The sequence below is a fragment of the Bombina bombina genome, chromosome 2, assembly GCF_027579735.1.
Source record: "Bombina bombina isolate aBomBom1 chromosome 2, aBomBom1.pri, whole genome shotgun sequence".
Taxonomy (NCBI): Eukaryota; Metazoa; Chordata; class Amphibia; order Anura; family Bombinatoridae; genus Bombina; species Bombina bombina.
The window spans coordinates 822,559,948-822,582,108 of NC_069500.1; the positions used below are offsets into that span (position 1 = coordinate 822,559,948).

Consider the following 22,161-nt stretch of genomic DNA (forward strand, 5'->3'; position numbering starts at 1 on the left):
TTGGTAGATCCAGCATCAGGCAGCGATTTTCCAGAAGTATCTTCTGATTCAGGGTCAATCTGAGACATCTTGCAATATGTAATAGAAAAAACAACATATAAAGCAAAATTGATCAAATTCCTTAAATGACAGTTTCAGGAATGGGAAAAAATGCCAGTGAACAAGCTTCTAGCAACCAGAAGCAAATAAACAATGAGACTTAAATAAATGTGGAGACAATAATGACGCCCATATTTTTTAGCGCCAAAAAAGACGCCCACATTATTTGGCGCCTAAATGCTTTTAGCGCCAAAAATGACGCCACATCCAGTAACGCCGACACTTTTGGCGCAAAAACGTCAAAAAATGACGCAACTTCCGGTGACAAGTATGACGCCGGAAATAAAGAAAATTTTTTGCGCCAAGAATGACGCAATAAAATGAAGCATTTTCAGCCCCCGCGAGCGTAACAGCCCACAGGGAAAAAAGTCAAATTTTAAGGTAAGAAAAAAATTAATTATTCAAATGCATTATCCCAAATAATGAAACTGACTGTCTGAAATAAGGAATATTGAACATCCTGAATCAAGGCAAATAAATGTTTAAACACAAATATTTAGAACTTTATATAAAAGTGCCCAACCATAGCTTAGAGTGTCACAAAAATAAGACTTACTTACCCCAGGACACTCATCTACATGTAGTAGAAAGCCAAACCAGTACTGAAACGAGAATCAGTAGAGGTAATGGTATATATAAGAGTATATCGTCGATCTGAAAAGGGAGGTAAGAGATGAATCTCTACGACCGATAACAGAGAACCTATGAAATAGACCCCGTAGAAGGAGATCATTTAATTCAAATAGGCAATACTCTCTTCACATCCCTCTGACATTCACTGCACGCTGAGAGGAAAACCGGGCTCCAACCTGCCGCGGAGCGCATATCAACGTAGAATCTAGCACAAACTTACTTCACCACCTCCACGGGAGGCAAAGTTTGTAAAACTGATTTGTGGGTGTGGTGAGGGGTGTATTTATAGGCATTTTGGGGTTTGGGAAACTTTGCCCCTCCTGGTAGGAATGTATATCCCATACGTCACTAGCTCATGGACTCTTGCTAATTACATGAAAGAAAAGCTTAGATGCCTTCTTTTTCAAATAATGATAGCAAGAGAACGAAGAAAAATTGATAATAGGAGTAAATTAGAAAATAAGTAAGCAACCTTTGAGTTGATAAAATGGGAACGGATTATTTTTGTCTATTTCCCTTTAAAGGGACATTATACACCAAAATTAATATAGGCTATTTAAATAAAGCATTAGGTGTAGATAAAATTTGCAATTGACATGCATTACCTATTTTGCAGCTAACTTTACTAAAAATGGGAAAAAACATGTAGGGTGTTTTACTTAAAGGGCCATAATACCCAAATGTTTAAACACTTGAAAGTGATGCCGTATAGCTGTAAAAAGCTGACTAGAAAATATCTCCTGAACATCTCTATGTAAAAAAGAAAGATATTTTACCTCAAAAGTTTCTCAGTAGCCACCTCCCATTGTAAAGGATTTCTAAGCAGCATTTTAGTGTGTCTGTCCTGGGACATCTTAGGGGATGAGCCTTGTGCACTCTCATATTATTTCCCTATTCAGCTTACTATGAAATCTCATGAGAGTTAAGTCAAATCTCATGAGATCACAGTAAAAGAGTTCATGACTTAGCACTGCTGATGCTGATTGGCTGCTGTTCATCATTTTTTATTTTTTTTTACCTGCAGCTGGGAACAGCAGAGTATAACTTTTTACAGAGAACTTACTCTGCTGAGCTGAGGAGATTGTGAGGTAAAATATCTTCCTTTTTTACATAGAGATGCTCAGGTGATATCTCCTGTCAGCTTTTTACAGTTATACTGCATCAGTTTCAAGTGATTTAGCATATGAGTATTATGTCCCTTTAATATGTATACCTAAGTACTATACTCTATTCACTGAGCTACTGTTTTCCCCTCGCTCCCTAACTAACTGCCTACAGACAGGAAGTCACTAACTGACAAGCCTGACTCACTGAAGCTGCAGTAAGTTATATGAGGTCTGCTGAGAAACTTTTGTTTTATTTGTAAAATTAGAACAGTAAAAAAGATGCACAGAGCTGCCTAAAACTCCCACAGTGCTATGTCTGTCTCCCACCGCTAGTTTATTACATTGTAACCACCCGGTGCAGCTGTCTGATTTTAGGCAAATTAGCTTCTACACACGGAGCTAAACATCTCACACACTTCTCAGTGAAATATGATTCTGACTAGAAGGAGATTGTCTCTCAGAGAAGTGTCTGTGAGAAATTTAGTCCGGTGAGGCGCTGCACAGCGTTACCGAAGGAGGTGGGAGACAGACATAGCGGGATAGATTTAGGCAGTTGTGTGCATCTCTTTTACTGTTCCTATTTTACAAATAAAACAACACTTTCTCGGCAGACCTCATATAACCTAGTGCAGCTGCAGCTTCAGTGTGTCGGGCATGTAAGTTAGTGACTTCCTGTCTGTAGGCAGTTAGTTAGGGAGTGAGGGAAAAACAATAGCTCAGTGATTAGAGTATAGTACTTAGGTAAACATATTCAGTGAAACACCCTGCATTATTTTTCCCATTTTTAGGAAATTTGCTGCAAAATAGGTAATGCATGTCAATTGCAAATTGTATCTGGATTTAATGATTTATTTAAATGGCCTATATTAATTTTGATGTATAATGTCCCTTTAAGGATAAATGGGAAGTTTGTGATATTTTTTTTGTATACTATCCCAAAATACTATAAATGCCAGTGATCTTTCATCTAAGCCAAAAACATAATACAAACAAGATAAAATGTCATTTGAGACAAAAGGATACAAACAAAACAGATTAAGATCTTACCAAGCTCCCCATCCTGAAATTCCAATAGCTTGGATGACTGAGAGGACAAACTGTGCCCCACATACAAAGAAGAAAGCCATAAAGCTAAAGGAGCTGTCAGATCTAGAGGTTAAAAAAACAGAATCAGGTTATAGACAAATTGGACCACATAATGAGGCACATTTCTTTGGAAATCTGTCCGATAACCATCCATCACAGTTCCTAAACTCATGAGGTTCTGCTTACCTGAATCCTTTGTATGCATGCCGAAACCAGCACACGTATCCACATGGAGTGAACAAGATCAACCAGAGAAAGGCCAGCCCAAAATTTGTACCAGAGCCTCCAGCGATCCACCATGCTAGGCACGCAACTAGGTTCACAGCAAGGGAGATGCAATAAACTGTAGAAGAGACCATAAGCATTTGTACAAAGCAAAATAAGTCATAGAGAAATCTATAACGGGTATCTAACCTCTTCAAGTGAAAAGCAACAAATAGCTTAAAGGGACATGAGGCCCAAAATTTTTCTTTTATGATTCAGATAGAGAATATAATTTTAAACAACTTTCCAAGCTACTTCTATTTTCAAATTTGCTTCATTCGCTTGGTATCTTTTGTTAAAGAAGCAGCAATGTGCTACAGGGAGCTAGCTGATCACATTGGGTAAGCCAATAACATGGAGGCATCTATGTGCAGCCACCAATAAGCAGCTCCAGAGCCTACTTATGTATTCTTTTCAACAAAGGATACCAAGAATACAAAACAAATGAGATAATAGAAGTAAATTGGAAAGTTGTTTAAAATCACATGCTTTATCTAAATCATGAAAAAAAAAATGTGGGTCTCAAGTCCCTTTAACCCCTTAAGGACCACAGCACTTTTCTATTTTCTGACCGTTTGGGACCAGGGCTATTTTTACATTTCTGCTGTGTTTGTGTTTAGCTGTAATTTTCCTCTTACTCATTTACTGTACCCACACATATTATATACAGTTTTTCTCGCCATTAAATGGACTTTATAAAGATACCATTATTTTCATCATATCATATAATTTACTATAAAAAAAAATATAATGAAAAAATGGGAAAAAAACACCCTTTTTCTAACTTTGACCCCCAAAATCTGTTACACATCTACAACCACCAAAAAACACCCATGCTAAATAGTTTCTAGATTTTGTCCTGAGTTTAGAAATACCCAATGTTTACATGTTCTTTGTTTTTTTCTGCAAGTTATAGGGCAATAAGTACAAGTAGCACTTTGCTATTTCCAAATCATTTTTTTCCCCAAATTAGCAATAGTTACATTGTAACACTGATATCTTTCAGGAATCCCTGAATATCCCTTGACATATATATATTTTTTTCAGTAGACAACCCAAAGTATTGATCTAGGCCCATTTTGTTATATTTCATGCCACCATTTCACCACCAAATGCGATCAAATAAAAAAAATCATTACATTTTTTACTAACTTTTTCACAAACTTTAGGTTTCTCACTGAAATTATTTACAAACATCTTGTGCAATTATGGCACAATTGGTTGTAAATGCTTCTCTGGGATCCCCTTTGTTCAGAAATAGCAGACATATATGGCTTTGGTGTTGCTTTTTGGTAATTAGAAAGCCGCTAAATGCAGTTGCGCACCACACGTGTATTATGCCCAGCAGTGAAGGGATTAATTAGGGAACTTGTAGGGTTAATTTTAGCTTTAGTGTAGTGGACAACCCAAAGTATTGATCTAGGCCCATTTTGGTATATTTCATACCACCATTTGACCGCCAAATGCGATCAAATAGAAAAAATTGTTCACTTTTTCACAAACTTTAGGTTTTACACAGAACCTATTACAGCTTGTGCAATTATGGCACAAACGGTTGACGATGCTTCTCTGAGATCCCCTTTGTTCAGAAATAGCAGACATACATGGCTTTGGCATTGCTTTTTGGTAATTAAAAGGCTGATAAATGCTACTGCGCACCACACTTGTATTATGCCCAGCAGTGAAGGGGTTAATTGGGGAGCGTGTAGGGTTAATTTTAGCTTTAGTGTAGAGATCAGCCTCCCACCTGATTCATCCCACCCCTGATCCCTCCCAAACAGCTCTCTTCCCTTCCCCACCCCACAATTGTCCCCGCCATCTTTAGTACTTGCAGAAAGTCTGCAAGTACTAAAATTAAAGGCTTTTTTTAAATATATATTCTGCTGTGTAGGATCCCCCTTAGCCCCCAACCTCCCTGATCCCCCCCAAACAGCTCTCTAACCCCCCCTCTACCTTATTGTCCGCCATCTTGGGTACTGGCAGCTGTCTGCCAGTACCCATTTGTCAGGGTTACTGCTTACTAATGATCTGTCCCTTTAAGTGCTTCCTATATCAAGCACTTCCCCCCAGCACTCATTGCTGGTTAATTGAGAAAGGATTCACAGCTCAAGCGTGTCTCTGAGAGTTTTCCACACTCTCCAACAGCCTCTCTATTTTCTATTTGAAGAGTTCCTAAAAGTTACTGATAACATCTCTTATTTTCATTCCTACATTTAGCAGCTCTACTACTTAATCCAATACTGGAAGATTTTACCTATTGCAAGGAAATCAAACTGACTCGACATCTCATCCTGAAGCAGTTACAAGGTAACAGGATTTGCAAGCCGCTTCAGACACAGCACAGCAAGTAGCGGTGACGTCATCAGCTGCAGCCAACAACCGCTCTCCCTGTGAGTACCACGCTGCTGTTCATAGCAAACGGACACAAGTATCAAACTCCTGGGTTCTCAGGTCAGAACTATTTAATCCATTATTATTCGTTATTTTTACATAATTTGATGAACTATACCTGCCTAATCAAGGAATACAATAATTTACGTTATTGCTTAATTTGAACTGTTTGCATTTACAATTGCCCTGAAAGAATTACAGTTTATGAAGTTAATAAACTGACACTTATTGGGCAAATATTAATACATTATATGAAGCACTAACAACGAATTCATCAAGCTTCTTTTATGTTACAAACCTACTTTTGAGGCAATTGCTGTTTCTGAGTTACAACACAAAATTAAAGGCTTGTTCAAATTGCTACTATTACAGAATTAACCAGCCATAAGGAAGCAAGGATTTAGTGTTTGTGTACACAGAATTATCCTATACCAAACATATTCACTCAACAGGTATTTGACCTTTTAAAAAATAAATTCACTACAGCACCCATTCTCCAATACCCGGATTTAGAAAAGCAATTCATCCTGGAAGTTGACGCTTCTGAGTTCGCAATAGGGGCAATCCTCTCTCAACGGAAATCGTTCAAAGATCCCTTACACCCGGTCGCATTTTTCTCTAGATTGATGCAACCAGCAGAGTTAAATTATCCAGTTGGCGAGAAAGAATTACTTGCAATAAAGTGTTCCTTCGATCACTGGAGGCACTTGCTTGAGGGCGCAACACAACCAACTGTCATATATACTGACCACAAAAATCTGCAATATCTTCAGTCCAATCGAACCCTATCCTCCAGACAATTACGCTGGAGTCTTTACTTTTCTCGTTTCCATTACATCATTACCTACAGGCCTGGTACTAAAAATGGCAAGGCTGACGCCCTCTCTAGACAAGGTCCTAAACCTATAATACCATGCATTCCTACTACTGTTGTCCCTAAGGACTCTACCATTGGTGTTATAACAAGTCTAACTACAGTGTTAAAAGATGCTATTGCTATTGACCCATCAGTACCTCATACAGATCTTACCTACAATTCTGACGGCTTACTCTACAAGGACGGGAAGCTATACATACCTCCAAATCTTAGATCTTCAATCTTGAAAACAGTTCATGAGTCCCCCCTTGCTGGACACATGGGAAGGGATAAAACTTTGGATTTACTAAAGAGATCTTTTTGGTGGCCTACTCTTAACCTCGATCTCAAAGAATATATATCTAAATGCGTTATATGTGCAACCTCCAAACCTTCTAAACAACTTCCTGCGGGTCTTTTACAGCCTTTACCTGTACCACAAGTACCTTGGGAGGCGGCATCTCTGGACTTTATCGTGGACTTACCTGTCTCTAACAATTACACCACTATAATGGTTGTCACCGATTTATTCTCAAAGATGGCACATTTCACACCGATTGCCTCCCTACCCACTTCCAAGATCACAAGTGAATTGTTCATTCAAAACATTGTAAGATTGCATGGAATACCTAAAACCATCCTTAGTGACCGTGGAACCCAATTCACATCTAAGTTCTGGAGAAATTTGTGTGCTGCTCTTCATATAGAACAAAAAGTCACCACTGCCTACCATCCTCAAACGAATGGGCAGACGGAGAGGGTGAACCAGTGGCTCGAGCAATACCTACGTTGCTTCTGCTCTCACCAACAAGATTCATGGGCCTCCTACTTGCCCCTAGCAGAATTTGCCTATAATAATAATAAGAGTTCCACAACTGGCACATCACCATTTTTTGTAAATTGTGGTTTACATCCAAATTTCACTACTTCCGAAGATTGATACCCCATGTCCTCAGGTGAATGATCTGGTTAACGACATTTCTGCCAACTTTTCTTCGATTCGTGAACATATTCTTCAGGCACAAGCATCACAACGCAGGTACTACGATCTTCGCCACAGACCTAGTCCTCAATATTCCGTAGGACAACAAGTATGGCTCTCCACTAAGAACCTCAAGATACCCTATCCTTGTAGGAAACTAGGTAAACTCTTTTTGGGTCCTTACCCTATCATCAGGGTAAATGGTCCAACAACAGTTACACTCCAACTGCCATCAACTTTCAAGATACATCCGACTTTCCATGTGTCTCTTATCAAACCTTGTAACCTACCCATATCAAATGTTACATCAGCAGACCCAATACCTTCTGCTACCCTTGATATGCAGTATGAGGTTCATAGCATTCTGGATTCTAGACTCCGTCATGGGAATCTTTTCTATTTGGTTCATTGGAAAGGATTTGGACATGAAGATGATTCCTGGGAGCCTGCCTCGAACATATCTGCTCCACGTCTGATCTCTCTCTTCCATAGACGTAACCCTGATCGTCCCTGACCTCGCTGTGGTTCTTTTTGTGGGGGGCTCTGTCAGGGTTACTGCTTACTAATGATCTGTCCCTTTAAGTGCTTCCTATATCAAGCACTTCCCCCCAGCACTCATTGCTGGTTAATTGAGAAAGGATTCACAGCTCAAGCATGTCTCTGAGAGTTTTCCACACTCTCCAACAGCCACTCTATTTTCTATTTGAAGAGTTCCTAAAAGTTACTGATAACATCTCTTATTTTCATTCCTACATTTAGCAGCTCTACTACTTAATCCAATACTGGAAGATTTTACCTATTGCAAGGAAATCAAACTGACTCGACATCTCATCCTGAAGCAGTTACAAGGTAACAGGATTTGCAAGCCGCTTCAGACACAGCACAGCAAGTAGCGGTGACGTCATCAGCTGCAGCCAACAACCGTTCTCCCTGTGAGTACCACGCTGCTGTTCATAGCAAACGGACACAAGTATCAAACTCCTGGGTTCTCAGGTCAGAACTATTTAATCCATTATTATTCGTTATTTTTACATAATTTGATGAACTATACCTGCCTAATCAAGGAATACAATAATTTACGTTATTGCTTAATTTGAACTGTTTGCATTTACAATTGCCCTGAAAGAATTACAGTTTATGAAGTTAATAAACTGACACTTATTGGGCAAATATTAATACATTATATGAAGCACTAACAACGAATTCATCAAGCTTCTTTTATGTTACAAACCTACTTTTGAGGCAATTGCTGTTTCTGAGTTACAACACAAAATTAAAGGCTTGTTCAAATTGCTACTATTACACCATTTTGCATATAATTAGTTTTTTTTTATACATTCTAATGAAAAAACTAAACTTTTCTGTAGTGTAGCTGCCCCCCCTCGCTTAGATCCAATTCCTCCCCCTCCTCTCTCCTTCCTTAGTTCCATAGTGTAGGGTTCCCACCGCTCCCGCCCCCGTGCCTGCTTGTGCGCCCGTACGCACGCCCAGCGCACCAAAAACTGCTTCCGAAGAGGCAAATACATCAAAACGGTAGAATTTAATAAATGTATGCAAAGAAGACCAAGTTGCTGCTTTGCAAATCTGATCAACTGAAGATTCATTCTTAAAAGCCCACGAAGTGGAAACTGATCTAGTAGAATGAGCTGTGATTCTCTGAGGCGGGGCCTGACCCGACTCCAAATAAGCCTGATGAATCAAAAGCTTTAACCAGGATGTCAAGGAAACGGCAGAAGCTTTCTGACCTTTCCTAGAACCAGAAAAGACAACAAATAGACTAGAAGTCTTCCTGAAATCTTTAGTAGTTCAACATAATATTTCAAAGCTCTTACCACATCCCGAGAATGTAAGGATCTCTCCAAAGGATTCTTAGGATTAGGACACAAAGAGGGAACAACAATTTCCCTATTAATGTTGTTAGAATTTACCACTTTAGGCAAAAATTTAAATGAAGTCCGCAAAACTGCCTTATCCTGATGGAAAATCAGAAAAGGAGACTCACAAGAAAGAGCAGATAATTCGGAAACTCTTCTAGCAGAAGAGATGGCCAAAAGGAACAACACTTTCCAAGAAAGTAGTTTAATATCCAAAGAATGCATAGGCTCAAAAGGAAGAGCCTGTAAAGCCTTCAAAACCAAATTAAGACTCCAAGGAGGAGAGATTGATTTAATAACAGGCTTGATACAGACCAAAGCCTGTACAAAACAGTGAATATCAGGAAGCTTAGCAATCTTTCTGTGAAATAAAACAGAAAGAGCAGAGATTTGTCACTTCAAGGAACTTGCAGACAAACCTTTATACAAACAATCCTGAAGGAACTGTAAAATTCTAGGAATTCTAAAAGAATGCCAGAAAAATTTATGAGAAGAACACCATGAAATATAAGTCTTCCAAACTCGATAATAAATGTTCCTAGAAACAGATTTACGAGCCTGTAACATAGTAGTAATCACTGAGTCAGAGAAACTTCTATGACTAAGCACTAAGCGTTCAATTTCCATACCTTCAAATTTAACGATTTGAGATCCTGATTGAAAAACGGTCCTTGAGACAGAAGGTCTGGTCTTAAAGGAAGTGGCCAAGGTGGCAACTGGACATCCGGACAACATCCGCATACCAGAACCTGTGAGGCCATGCTGGTGCTACCAGAGACACAAATGATTGTTCCATGGAACTGCTAATGCATCCACCGACTCCGCCTAAGGATCCCTGGACCTGGACAAGTACCTGGGAAGTTTCTTGTTTAGATGAGAAGCTATCAGATCTATTTCTGGAAGACCCCACATCTGAACAATCTGAAAAAACACATCTGGATGGAGAGACCACTCCCCCGGATGTAAAGTCTGACGGCTGAGATAATCCGCTTCCCAATTGTCTACACGTGGGATATGTACCGCAGAAATTAGACAAGAGCTGGATTCCGCCCAAGAAAGTATCTAAGATACTTCTTTCATAGCTAGGGGACTGCGAGTCCCACCCTGATTGACACATGCCACAGTTGTGATATTGTCTGTCTGAAAACAAATGAATGGTTCTCTCTTCAACAGAGGCCAAACCTGAAGAGACCTAAAAATAGCACAGTTCTAAAATATTGATTAGTAACCTCGCCTCTTGATGATTCCAAACCCCTTGTGCTGTCAGAGATCCCCAGACAGCTCCCCAACCTGAAAGACTTGCATCTGTTGTGATTACAGTCCAGGTTGGACGAACAAAAGAGGCCCCTTGAACTATACGATGGTGGTCTAGCCACCAAGTCAGAGAGAGTCGAAAATTGAGATTTAAGGATATTAACTGTGATATCTTTGTTTAATTCCTGCACCATTGTTTCAGCATCCAAAGCTGGAGAGGTCTCATATGAAAACGAGCAAAGGGGATCGCGTCCGATGCTGCAGTCATGAGACCTAAAACTTCCATGCACATAGCCACTGAAGGGAATGATTCAGACTGAAGGTTTCGACAAACTGAAATCAATTTTATTCATCTCTTGTCTGTTAGAGACAGAGTCATGGACACTGAATCTATCTGGAAACCTAAAAAGGTGACCCTTGTCTGAGGAATCAAGGAACTTTTTGGAAAATTGATCCTCCAACCATGTCTTTGAAGAAAGAACACTAGTTGATTTGTGTGAGATTCAGCAGAATGTAAAGACTGAGCTAGTACCAAGATATCGTCCAAATAAGGAAACACTGCAATACCTCTGATTACAGAGAGTAGGGCACCGAGAACCTTTGAAAAAATTATTTGAGCGATCGCTAGGCCAAATGAAAGAGCAACAAATTGGTAATGCTTGTCTAGAAAAGAGAATCTCATAAACTGATAGTGATCTGGATGAATCGGAATATGAAGATATGTATCATGTAAGTCTATCGTGGACATATAATGACCTTGCTTAACAAAAGGCAGAATAGTCCTTATTGTCACCATTTTGAAAGTTGGCACTCTTACAAAACGATTCAAAATTTTCAGATCCAAAACTGGCCTGAATGAATTTTCTTTCTTTGGGACAATGAATAGATTTGAATAAAACCTCAGACCCTGTTCCTGAAACAGAACTGGTATGATTACCCCTGAAAGCTCTAGATCTGAAACACACTACAGAAAAGCCTGATCCTTCACTGGATTTGCTGAACGCGTGAGAGAAAAAATCTTCTCACAGGAGGTCTTACTCTGAGAATCCTATTCGATACCCTTGAGAGATAATACTCTGAATCCAATGATTTTGGACAGAATCTGCCCAAATGTTTTGGAAAAATTTTAATCTGCCCCCCACCAGCTGAGCTGGAATGAGGGCCGCACCATCATGCAGACTCGAGGGCTGGCTTTGGTTTCTTAAAAGGCTTGGATTTATGGGGCGTGTCTAAGCCGCAGTCATGGTCGGACGTTCACTGCTGAAGCTCTTACAACATTCTACATAACCCACTGTTTATCTTCTATTTACTTTCCCATCCGACCAAAAGATACCCAAATATCAATCAAGGAGTGGATTCTGAGTGGGACGATGCCAATAACACCGCAAATCTGACTCTAAAAGATACAATCCATTCGAGACTGACTACATTGGCCTAGTCCATCATATTACCAACCACCACCCCCCCCCCCCCGGCTTCCTATCTGGCCGGGTATCAGCCACGACCTAAGACACCTATGATGGAGGAGTTTTTCACACGTGTAGCAGCCTTGCTGGAGGATATCAGTCGCAAAGCTGAGAGAAGACTCAATGATCCCTTGACTACTAATGACCACGCGCGCCTCCAAGATGGCGCCAGTCTACCCGCATCTTGTGATACTGAACCTTTGGTGCCTACAGCAAACTTGCTCATCACACAGGCGGAGCTCCCTAGTACGACTACGGTCGCAACAATAACTCACAAGCCGGATGAAGGAACACCACCACTCTTTGCCAACAGCCCACCATGCTTAGCTGCACAGAAGCTCCCGCAGGAAAGTCTTACTCCGTATGGTCGACGGAAGATCCTTCAATATACCTTGCCTCCCAGTCATGTGCCCCGAATCGACCTGGAGTCTCCTCGTTCATATCTGAATATATTGCAGGGGGATACGGCTAACCCATATGGGCGAATGCAGGGGCCTTTTTATATCTCTCATGGGAGACACACAGAGCGGGAGAGTAGACTCTGGACTATGTGGCTGCTGTTTTCCTATGAATCAAGAAACCTGCAAGGACTGGGCTTTTCGGGCTCCGATCACATCACTTACTGTGACCCAGATGCACACTGTCACACACAGACTGGCTGCAGGTCGGGAGTGGGCTAGAGAGGATCTTTATAAAATCTGGCGAACTTCTCCCATACTACATATGGCATAGCGTTTTTAGCATATGTTGGTTCACAAGTTTAATGTTTTAAGTTGCTCATATGTAATTGGTAGTACAAGACTTATTAGACCTTAATGTTGGAGTAACACCCATATTCTATAGAACTGTATTATAAGCCGAATCTAAGTAACTAGCCTTAGATCATATTCTATATGTTACATTGGTAATGTCTCCTTTACTCGCTGTTTATCTGCTAGGGAAATCTACTTAGCATGTCTGAACTTTTATGTGGTATACAGCCCCCATATCTCTTTAACGATGCCTCCATATACAGGGCTATATATAGACTGCACATGACTATTATAAGCCATAATAATACCTAGCTGGAATAGCAGGGAGCTCAGGACCAACAAATATTCACAAGCTTACCAGACTTAGTAGGGCTATGCAGATTGAGACATACCCTTATTCAGTCACACCATGTAGATGTAAGTAATGTACACAGCTAGGCCAACCATGACTCCCAGATCCTTATACTCATGCAACATACAATCAATGGGTTTGAGAGACGAACTACTAATATCCTAGATATTTTAGACTCCTCCACAACTGTAATTCATAGCCCATTTCTCACTGACTAACTTTTGGTTTTAGTTCCTTGCACTACTCAGACTTTCAGTAAAGGAGACACTAGAGCCCTTAAATGGGTCTACCCCTAGTCTAGGCTATCTTTACAGAGACATTCCAACCGATAGCACGCTTGTGGCTGCCAGATCACATAAGCTCATGATATTTCTCTTCATTAAGCCACAATTAGCTACCCTCTTATACTATACCACACCCCTTCTCAGATGATATCTATATACATATGAATAGTGCCCTTCCCCTATCATTACACACTAAACTCCTCTATCAACATATACACATCTCATAGAATTAGGCTGTATTTCTTTCTTCTCACACGAGCGGCTCTTGCCCGCTGTTTTCTGTTTTCTTTTCTCTATAGTTCTCCACCAACTCACCTCCTCCACGCCTTTATGTTATTCCCAGATAGTACCACCTTGAGGGACAGATTTATTAATAGAATCCACAAATTGCAGCTACTAACTGATTTTTCTAGCTGGTTTCGGAGGGTTATATATACTGATCAAGTCTCTCCCTTACACCATACCACCTAACTTCTATCTTTTGGTACACAAATGTTAGGGCGTTGTGCAGGAGATCATGTAACCCTATTTAAAACAAGGTTCCATAATAATATGTCTTTACACACACTTACTATCGTAAATATTGGATTGTTTGCCGTCTCCCTAGAGTGTCACAGCTTAGTTTATCTTCAAGGAGGTTCTCACAAGGATATTATTTGGGCTCTTACTTTAAGAGCTATTTTATTTTGTCCGCTGCTTACTATATCACTCTAATAACAGCATATTCCTTACTAAGGTCTTTTCACATTCGTTCCAATTGTATATGGACATATGATCAATGTTGTTTATTGTTCAAAAAAAAACATTATATAATAAAAAGGCTTGGATTTATTCCAACTTGAAGAAGGTTTCCAATTGGAACCAGATTATTTCGGGGAAGGATTGGCTTTCTGTTCCTTATTCTGTCGAAAAGAACGAAAACTATTAGAAGCTTTAGATTTACCCTTAGATCTTTATCCTGAGGTAAAAAAATCCCTTCCCCCCCAGTGACAGTTGAAATAATTGAATCCAACTGAGAACCAAATAAATTGTTACCTTGGAAAGAAAGAGATAGTAATCTAGACTTAGATACCATGTCAGCATTCCAATATATGAGCCACAAAGCTCTTATAGCTAAAGACATATATTTAACATCAATTTTGATTATATCAAAAATAGCATCACAGATAAAATGATTAGCATGTTGAAGCAAACGAAAAATAGCCCCATCAACTTTGGGGATTTTTTCCCAAAACTCCAATCTAACTTCTGGCAAAGGATACAACTTGTTAAACCTAGAGGAAGGAATAAAAGAAGTACCAAGCCTATTCCATTCCTTTGAAATCATATCAGAAATAGCATCAGGAACTGGAAAAACCTCTGGAGTAACCACAGGATGTTTATAAACAGAATTTAAACGTTTACTAGTTTTAGTATCAAGAGTACTAGTTTCCTCAATATCCAGAGTAATCAACACCTCTTAACAAGGAACGAATATACTCCATCTTAAAGAGATAAGTAGATTTATGTCAGGGTATCTGTGAGTGTTATTAAATAATATATATATTATTTAATTTTATATATATAGTTGTCTACACCAAATGATTCATTTATTTGTGAGACTGTAACTACAACAGACCCCCCTCTCTACCTTAGACATCTAAGGATTCAAAAGAAAACATTTGGTCTAATTAGTTCAGGCAGTCATTTCAAAGATCAGGCAGTTATTTTAAAGAGATGGTCATCTATATGGCTGTGTATTGCAAATCTTAGATCAGACATAAGATATATTTCTCCTGATTAACAGAGCATCTGACAACAAAAGGTTTAGCTTTGAAGCTCACAGCCCCGTAGGGGTAACAAACAGAAATTCTGAGAATACAGTAATTAGCACAGACCTGTTAATTGCCCCTTGCAAAAATTAACTTTTAATTTATGAGGTGAAATTGGATTTATCAGAGGAACCCTGGAAGAATTGATTTGCTTATTTGGGTGAAGTATAAGAAATTGTTAAATATATAACTTGATATTTTAAAGCAAATACATTTGTTGTTGATACAGTCTAATTGCAGTTAGTAAATTTAAAAGGGCACAATTAGTATTTTAAGCTTGTGTTTCATAGTCCTGTGTAGTCTTAACTAGTCATTATTGCTAAATAATTTTTTTTACTAGACAGGGTTTTATACTCCAGATTTATAAGTCAGTTATTATAGTGACCTCTTTCAGAACTGTACATAAACTGGTTATTGAGATTATATCCCTGGTAGTTATTAAATTAAGCATAGTAAATTGGTAATCCATATTGAGCATTGAACTAGAGATATTGGTTAATAACAGAAGATTCTGGCATTCAATTGTGGTATTTTAATGCGATTATTGTGAATAAGGTAAATTGTAAAGATATATTTTTATGATCTTTGTAAGGATATTATAACAGCATAAGTGTGTATCGTCTGATTCATAATCTGGTTTTCTATAAATATAATTCAATGTGTTTATAACTTTAACTAATAAAAAGAATTTAGGAATTTATATTAATTTTAATTGTTTAGTATATGCATGTTATTGGGGGTTTGTTTTAAAGAATAATTATTAAATATATTGTGTTATAACCCGGCCATATACTGACATTTGTCAGTGTCAATATCTGAGGTAGGATCTTCTGAATCATCATCAGAGGAGGATAATTCAGTATATTGTCGGTCATTTGAAATTTCATCAACTTTATGAGAAGTTTTAAAAAGACCTTTTACGTTTATTAGAAAGCGGAAAAGCAGACAAAGCCTTCTGAATCGCATCAGCAATAAAATCTTTTATATTCACAGGAATATCATGTACATTAGATGGTGAATGAACAACAGGCATTGTACTAGTACTGATGGATACATTATCTGCATGTAAAAAGCTTATCATGACAACTGTTACATACTAAAGCTGGAGATATAATCTCTGCTAATTTACAACAGATACACTTATCTTTGGTAGAACTGTTATCAGGCAGCAGGGATCCAACAGTGGTTTCTGAGACAGGATCAGATTGAGACATCTTGCAAATGTAAGAGAAAAAAACAACATATAAAGCAAAATTCTCAATTTCCTTATATGGCAGTTTCAAGAATGGAAAACAAATGCAAACAGCATAGCCCTCTGAGCAAAGAAAAAGGCAAGAGGCATATCGGAAGTGGGGTTTAATAATTAAATTATTTGGTGCCAAGTATGACGTGTAACACAAAATTAAATTCTATGGCGCCAACAACATCCGGAAATGACGCAACTCGCGTCATGCCAGACGCAACCTTGTGCAAGGAAACCTGGCGTCAACTAAGACGCCGGAAATTACAAATTTGCGTCACCGAACGTACCTTCGCGCCAAGAATGACGCAATAAATATCAGCATTTTGCAGCCTCGCAAGCCTAATTTTGCCCTCGAATGAAAACAGTCAATTTTGAAGAAAAGACTATACCCCAGGTAAGAAAAAATTACTTCCTAAATATGTTTTTCCCAATTTTGAAACTGATAGTCTGCAAAAGGAAATATACAATGAAACAGTTAAAAATAGTGTGTTCAAAGACACACTAAATTCAAAGCTGCGGCACTCTGTGAAGAGCTAAATAAGTGCAGTTTCCGGCTATGTCTGAAATCTATTTTAATATATAAAAGTTGATACAAGATTTAAAACATTGTAATGTGCACAAACATAATACAATCATACATATAAAATAAAAAAACAATGTATAAGGATCATATAAAAGTCTTATATGGACAATGAGCTCAATGCAGTTTCTCGCTGAAGATTTGAACCAAGAGGCTTATTTAGAGCTGTTGATATCGTAAATGCTGCACAAAAAATCCGGGATTCCTGCAATGAGACAATGAGACCAAGTATAAAGTTGCAATATAAAGGTATTAATAATTACTTACACCGGATTGGTGTCTTGTATCCTCATGCAGGTTGCTCGGCATAGAAAAAATCTCCTGGAAGTGTGACGCTACCATGTAGCGTATCGACCTCAGATGCAGTCAGTTGGGATCTTTTGTGAAATCTTTCTGGCTTCAGAAGCCAAAATAATATCCAGGCAGGAGACGTATAAGCCCATCACCTTTCAAGCAGTCTCTCAAAAGATATCGCTACTTTGTAGCGGCTTGGACTGTTAGTTTTTAACTTTTTTCTTTTCTTCAGATCCCCAAGACTTATACCGTTGGAAAGGCGATTACCTTTCCAACGGTGGGTCTTGGGGGTCTGCAGCTGCTTAGATGTCTGAGATACAGGCTTCTAAGCAGCATGCCCCCTTTCCCTATACTTATTGTGATTTTTCAATAAAGTTGCGCGGTAACGTCATCACGTCATTGCACGTAATGTCACCGAGCAAAACGAGAAGCCCTGGTGATGCTGTTCACTATACAGGCCGATCGCTGGGCTAGGGTTCCAGGGATGGTGGGGCGGGACATAGACTGGGAAGGAGGTGTCTCTAGCAGGTGATTGGTGTTACTGTAGCATGAGAGTGGCCCATCGGAATTTAGCACCGACACAACACCGGCTTTTTCATTACAGGTGGTGCTGTGGGATCATGGTACCTGTTCTGTCACTACAGTTCCTGTGAGCCCCACGTCTTCACAGCTGAGGGAAAATAATAACTTGTTCTAATGTTTAAAATGCACTGAGGTCCCTGGGAGGCAGCTTAGAAAATACTATTTCAAATTAAAACACAGTGCATAATAAAGCAGTACTTTATTAGCGTTTTAGCCTCTCAGCTGCCTCCCAGGGACCTCAGTGCATTATAAACATTAGAACAAGTTAATATTTTCCCTCAGATGGGGCTCACAGGAACTGTAGTGACAGAACAGGAAGTATCATTATCCCACAGCACCGCCTGTAATGAAAAAGTCGGTGTTGTGTCGGTGCTAAATTCCGATGGGCTACTCTCATGCTACAGTAACACCAATCACCTCCTAGAGACACCTCCTTCCCAGTCTATGTCCCGCCCCTCCTCCCCGGGACCATCCCAGGAACGCTGACTGCTCAGAGGGAGATACACGCCACGTGTGCGCTCAGGATCTTCTCTTCAGTCGCCGCTAAGCCTGTTCACATGGGGCGTGATTAAAAACAGCAACCGTGATTAATCGTGCAGCCCTAAAACCAACTAGTTGAGAGTCTATAAAAAACAAACAAAGTAATTGGGTGGAGCGAGGCCAAGCTGGAAATGGCCGCAAGATTCTGAGGCTCTGAGCAGGTGCGACGAATCTCATTAAAAAACAGAAGTCGGATGAAGAATTACTGGGCTCTAAATTTCCCCTTCAATAGCATATACCTGTAGGAGTAGCAGGGACCCGCAAATCCAACAAAAATTGGGAAGGGAGCAGAGCGCAATGCAGCCTTACCGGCAAGACTTTGATGGACTGAAGTCAATAATTCAAACAGAGTTATCTACCATGAAGCAGGACATAAAGGAAATAGGACACAGAATAGAGTCCATAGAAGAATCTCAAGACAGTCAAAATAATGGACTCTCTATCGACCCATGTCACTGAACAAGATGCCAATATAGAAGCAATGGATGACAAATTAGAAGACCTAGACAACAGGGGCCGCATGAAATAATCTGAGGATAAGAGCTGTGCCTGAATCAATAACACCTTCAGAAATACCTAAATATTTTTAAGGGTTGTTCAAACACCTGCAGAACAATCCACAAGCATCTGATATGGAACTGGATAGGGCACACAGAGCCCTGCTGCCACCTCCACCACCGAATGCTCCCCCCAGAGATATTATAACACGCTTTCTACGGTTTACAGACAAGGAGCATATATGGCAACAGGCGAGACAGCGGAGACAAATATCTTACTTGGATCATCATTTACAAATATTCCTCGACCTCAGTCTAATAATAGTGCAGAAAAGAAAAAAGAGGTCTGTTTCATAACTAAAGTCCTTCAAGAGAAGAATGTTAGATACAAATGGGGCTTCCCATTCTGCCTGTGTCAGGACCTCCTTCCTCTTTTCCATCACTGTCCCTTTAAGGTGTTAATTGGCCTCTCACATACTTATTTAAGCTTCCTAGTACCAGCATACCTTGCTGGATTATTGTAGAGCCTGCCTATTCAGTAGGTCTAACTCAAGCTACTCTAGCCTCACTTTACGTTTGATCTAATTGCAACTCAAGTTGCTACAAACCGCAACAGACTTCCACATACCTTCCCTGTAACCTGAAGCGGTTACGGTACTCACTCTTGCTTTTCCCCTGCAAATCTCCACGTAGCGAGTCTGTGTGAGCTTGCTTACGTCATCAGCTACCGCCGATGTTCACCCTGCACTGTCAGACGCCGGTGTTCAGCAAGAACCGCCAACTGACATTCACAGCTGCTTAGCCTGCTCCGCTCCTACGCTGAGCCATCGCTACACCTCCATCACGCAGATCCGTAACAGCAGGTCGTATGAACGCTACATCTCTCTCTTGTAATGTTTATCAACATATAAAGATACCAGCTGTTCTTTATGTTGCCTTGTGTAAACCCCTGACCTGGAAGGTGGTTTCTATTTACATTCTTATACAGTTTGTATACAGTTATGTGTACTGATCCTCCTGCCTAGCAGATTCTCGTGTCGCTTCCATCCTGTAAAGTCTGACACTTATCTCTGGGCTATAGGAAGACAGTAGGGATAACCTACACTATTACAGATAGTAGTTATCCTCACTGTCACATTTACCATTTGCTATTAGTCAATACAAAGCATATGTAACCTAAGCTAAAATCCCAAACTAAAGCGGTTATTGTACTTAAAATACTCATAGGCACACACAGTCAGTGTTGATTTGACATATCTCTGACAACCTGCATGTTCAACATGAAGGAAGATCAGTGTCATATAGATCTCCATCTGATATGGAAGCTTTATCCCAACTACTGAACATCTCCTTCAATACGCCATCTACATTAGAAGACAGTATAAGACCATACTCAAATGCCACAACCCTCCACAAGCCAGCAAGTCAAAAACCAGCCTGGTCAACTGTTATCACTAAAAAGAGAAAGGACAGACACCCAAAACCTACACCTAATGTCAACAGTGAGCCAGGATGAACTCCAGGACATCGCATCAGAGGGTGAGATGGTTCTTTTTGTATTTTCCAGGACATTGCCACAGAGTGGCGCCAGGTCTAAGGGGAATGCTGATCCACCTGGGCCCCTCATGTTACTTACTGTAATGACTTTATTCAATGTAAAGACAGTTATACTCTGGGCAGTACTCCCTAGAAGCCCAGGTCGGTTATAATCTAAGAATGTTTAACGTTAAAACTTAAATTTAGTGAAGCTGTTGCACAAATTGCACCGATATTGTATTGAATACAATCCTAGTTCTTCCCCTCTTGGAAATGCACCTTTACCCCCCCCCCCCCCGCTTCCCATCTAAGTTAAGTTTAATTTGGGATGAGTCCACCAGCAATTCCCCCTGCTCTTGATTCCCTGCACAAGATGGATTGTGCAGAAATTGGAATGCTTGAAATGTTTAATATGTTTATGGTATATGCAGTTTTAAGTTGTGATGTACTCAATGTTATATGTCAATACTATTGTGATGCTACAGGTCAGGCAACACATAGTTGAAAACACTTAAAGGGTCAACACAAAAATCTGATACTATTCAAATACCAGGTTCCAGTAAAGGGTTATTCACTTTACTCAACTAGAAAAGATGTCAGCAAGGCAAAAGAATAGTCTTAATATCTTAACGGGAAGATGCTAAAGGTCTTAATAGCCCACAAAAGAGAATTGTAGTGTTGAAAGATCTAATGGATAAGAAAGGCGATCTTATCTTCCTACAAGAAACACACTTTGTAAAGGGCCGAGAGCCTAAAACATTTAAATATAAGTTTGGTGAATCTTTTTATGCATCTAATTCAGCTAAAACGAATGGGGTGGGAATATTAATTAAAAGAAATATCCCTTTCCAACTAATATCGACACATAGGGACAAGGCAGGGAGGTACATTAGTTACACATTAGTAACCATGGTCTGTGTCTACGCCCCCAATATTAGACAGGACGTATATTTCATACAATTAGCCAATTTATTGCTGGAAGTGTCCAGGGGCACTTTAATAATAGGAGGGGACTTTGATCTCACTCTAGACCCGTATTTAGATAACTCCAACCATACCTCATCGGTCACTAACAAAACCATCAATGTTGTGAGACAGTGTCTAAAAGATCTTACCATTCACGATGCCTGGAGAGTGAAATACCCGGTGTGAGAAATTACACCTTCTATTCATACCCCCATGCCCGCTAATCGGATAGATTATATCATGCTGGATGTAGCTAGTCTGTCCAGAGTAAAAGACCTCACTATTTTCCCCAGAACATGGTCTGACCACTCGATGGTGGGATGCACTATACATTAGCCCCAAATGAACCCAGTCACACACACCTGGAGATTAGATGAAAACCTATTAAGAGATCTAATAAATTAATTCAAAATCGAAAAAATTATTTATCAGAATATTTCACACTAAATCAAAACTCAGTTTTAGACAACCGGTTATTATGGGAAGCGCATACCCGTATACCCATCAACGAAAAATGATGCTGGCCTTGGTTTCGACGGATGCAGAGAAGGCGTTCGACCGCATCTGTTGGAACTTTCTCAGGGCTATGTTATGAAAATTCCAGTTAGGTAATACCTTCATATCAAAAATGTTTGCCCTATACCACTCCCCTTCAGCTAAGGTTAGAGTCAACGGTCATTTATCACAACCCTTCACCATATCGAATGGCACCA

General features: G+C 39.7%; 1 protein-coding gene across 1 annotated transcript in view; it reads right to left on the reverse strand.

Annotated features, from left to right (window-relative positions):
• SCAMP4 (secretory carrier membrane protein 4) overlaps nt 1-22,161 on the reverse strand; it is an 89,954-nt gene that overhangs the window by 26,226 nt on the left and 41,567 nt on the right. The window contains exons 5-6 of the mRNA XM_053703083.1: nt 3,111-3,267; nt 2,886-2,987 (exon numbers count right to left, since the gene is read on the reverse strand). Coding sequence (XP_053559058.1) covers nt 2,886-2,987; nt 3,111-3,267 — 259 coding nt within the window. The remainder of the gene's footprint in view (nt 1-2,885; nt 2,988-3,110; nt 3,268-22,161) is intronic.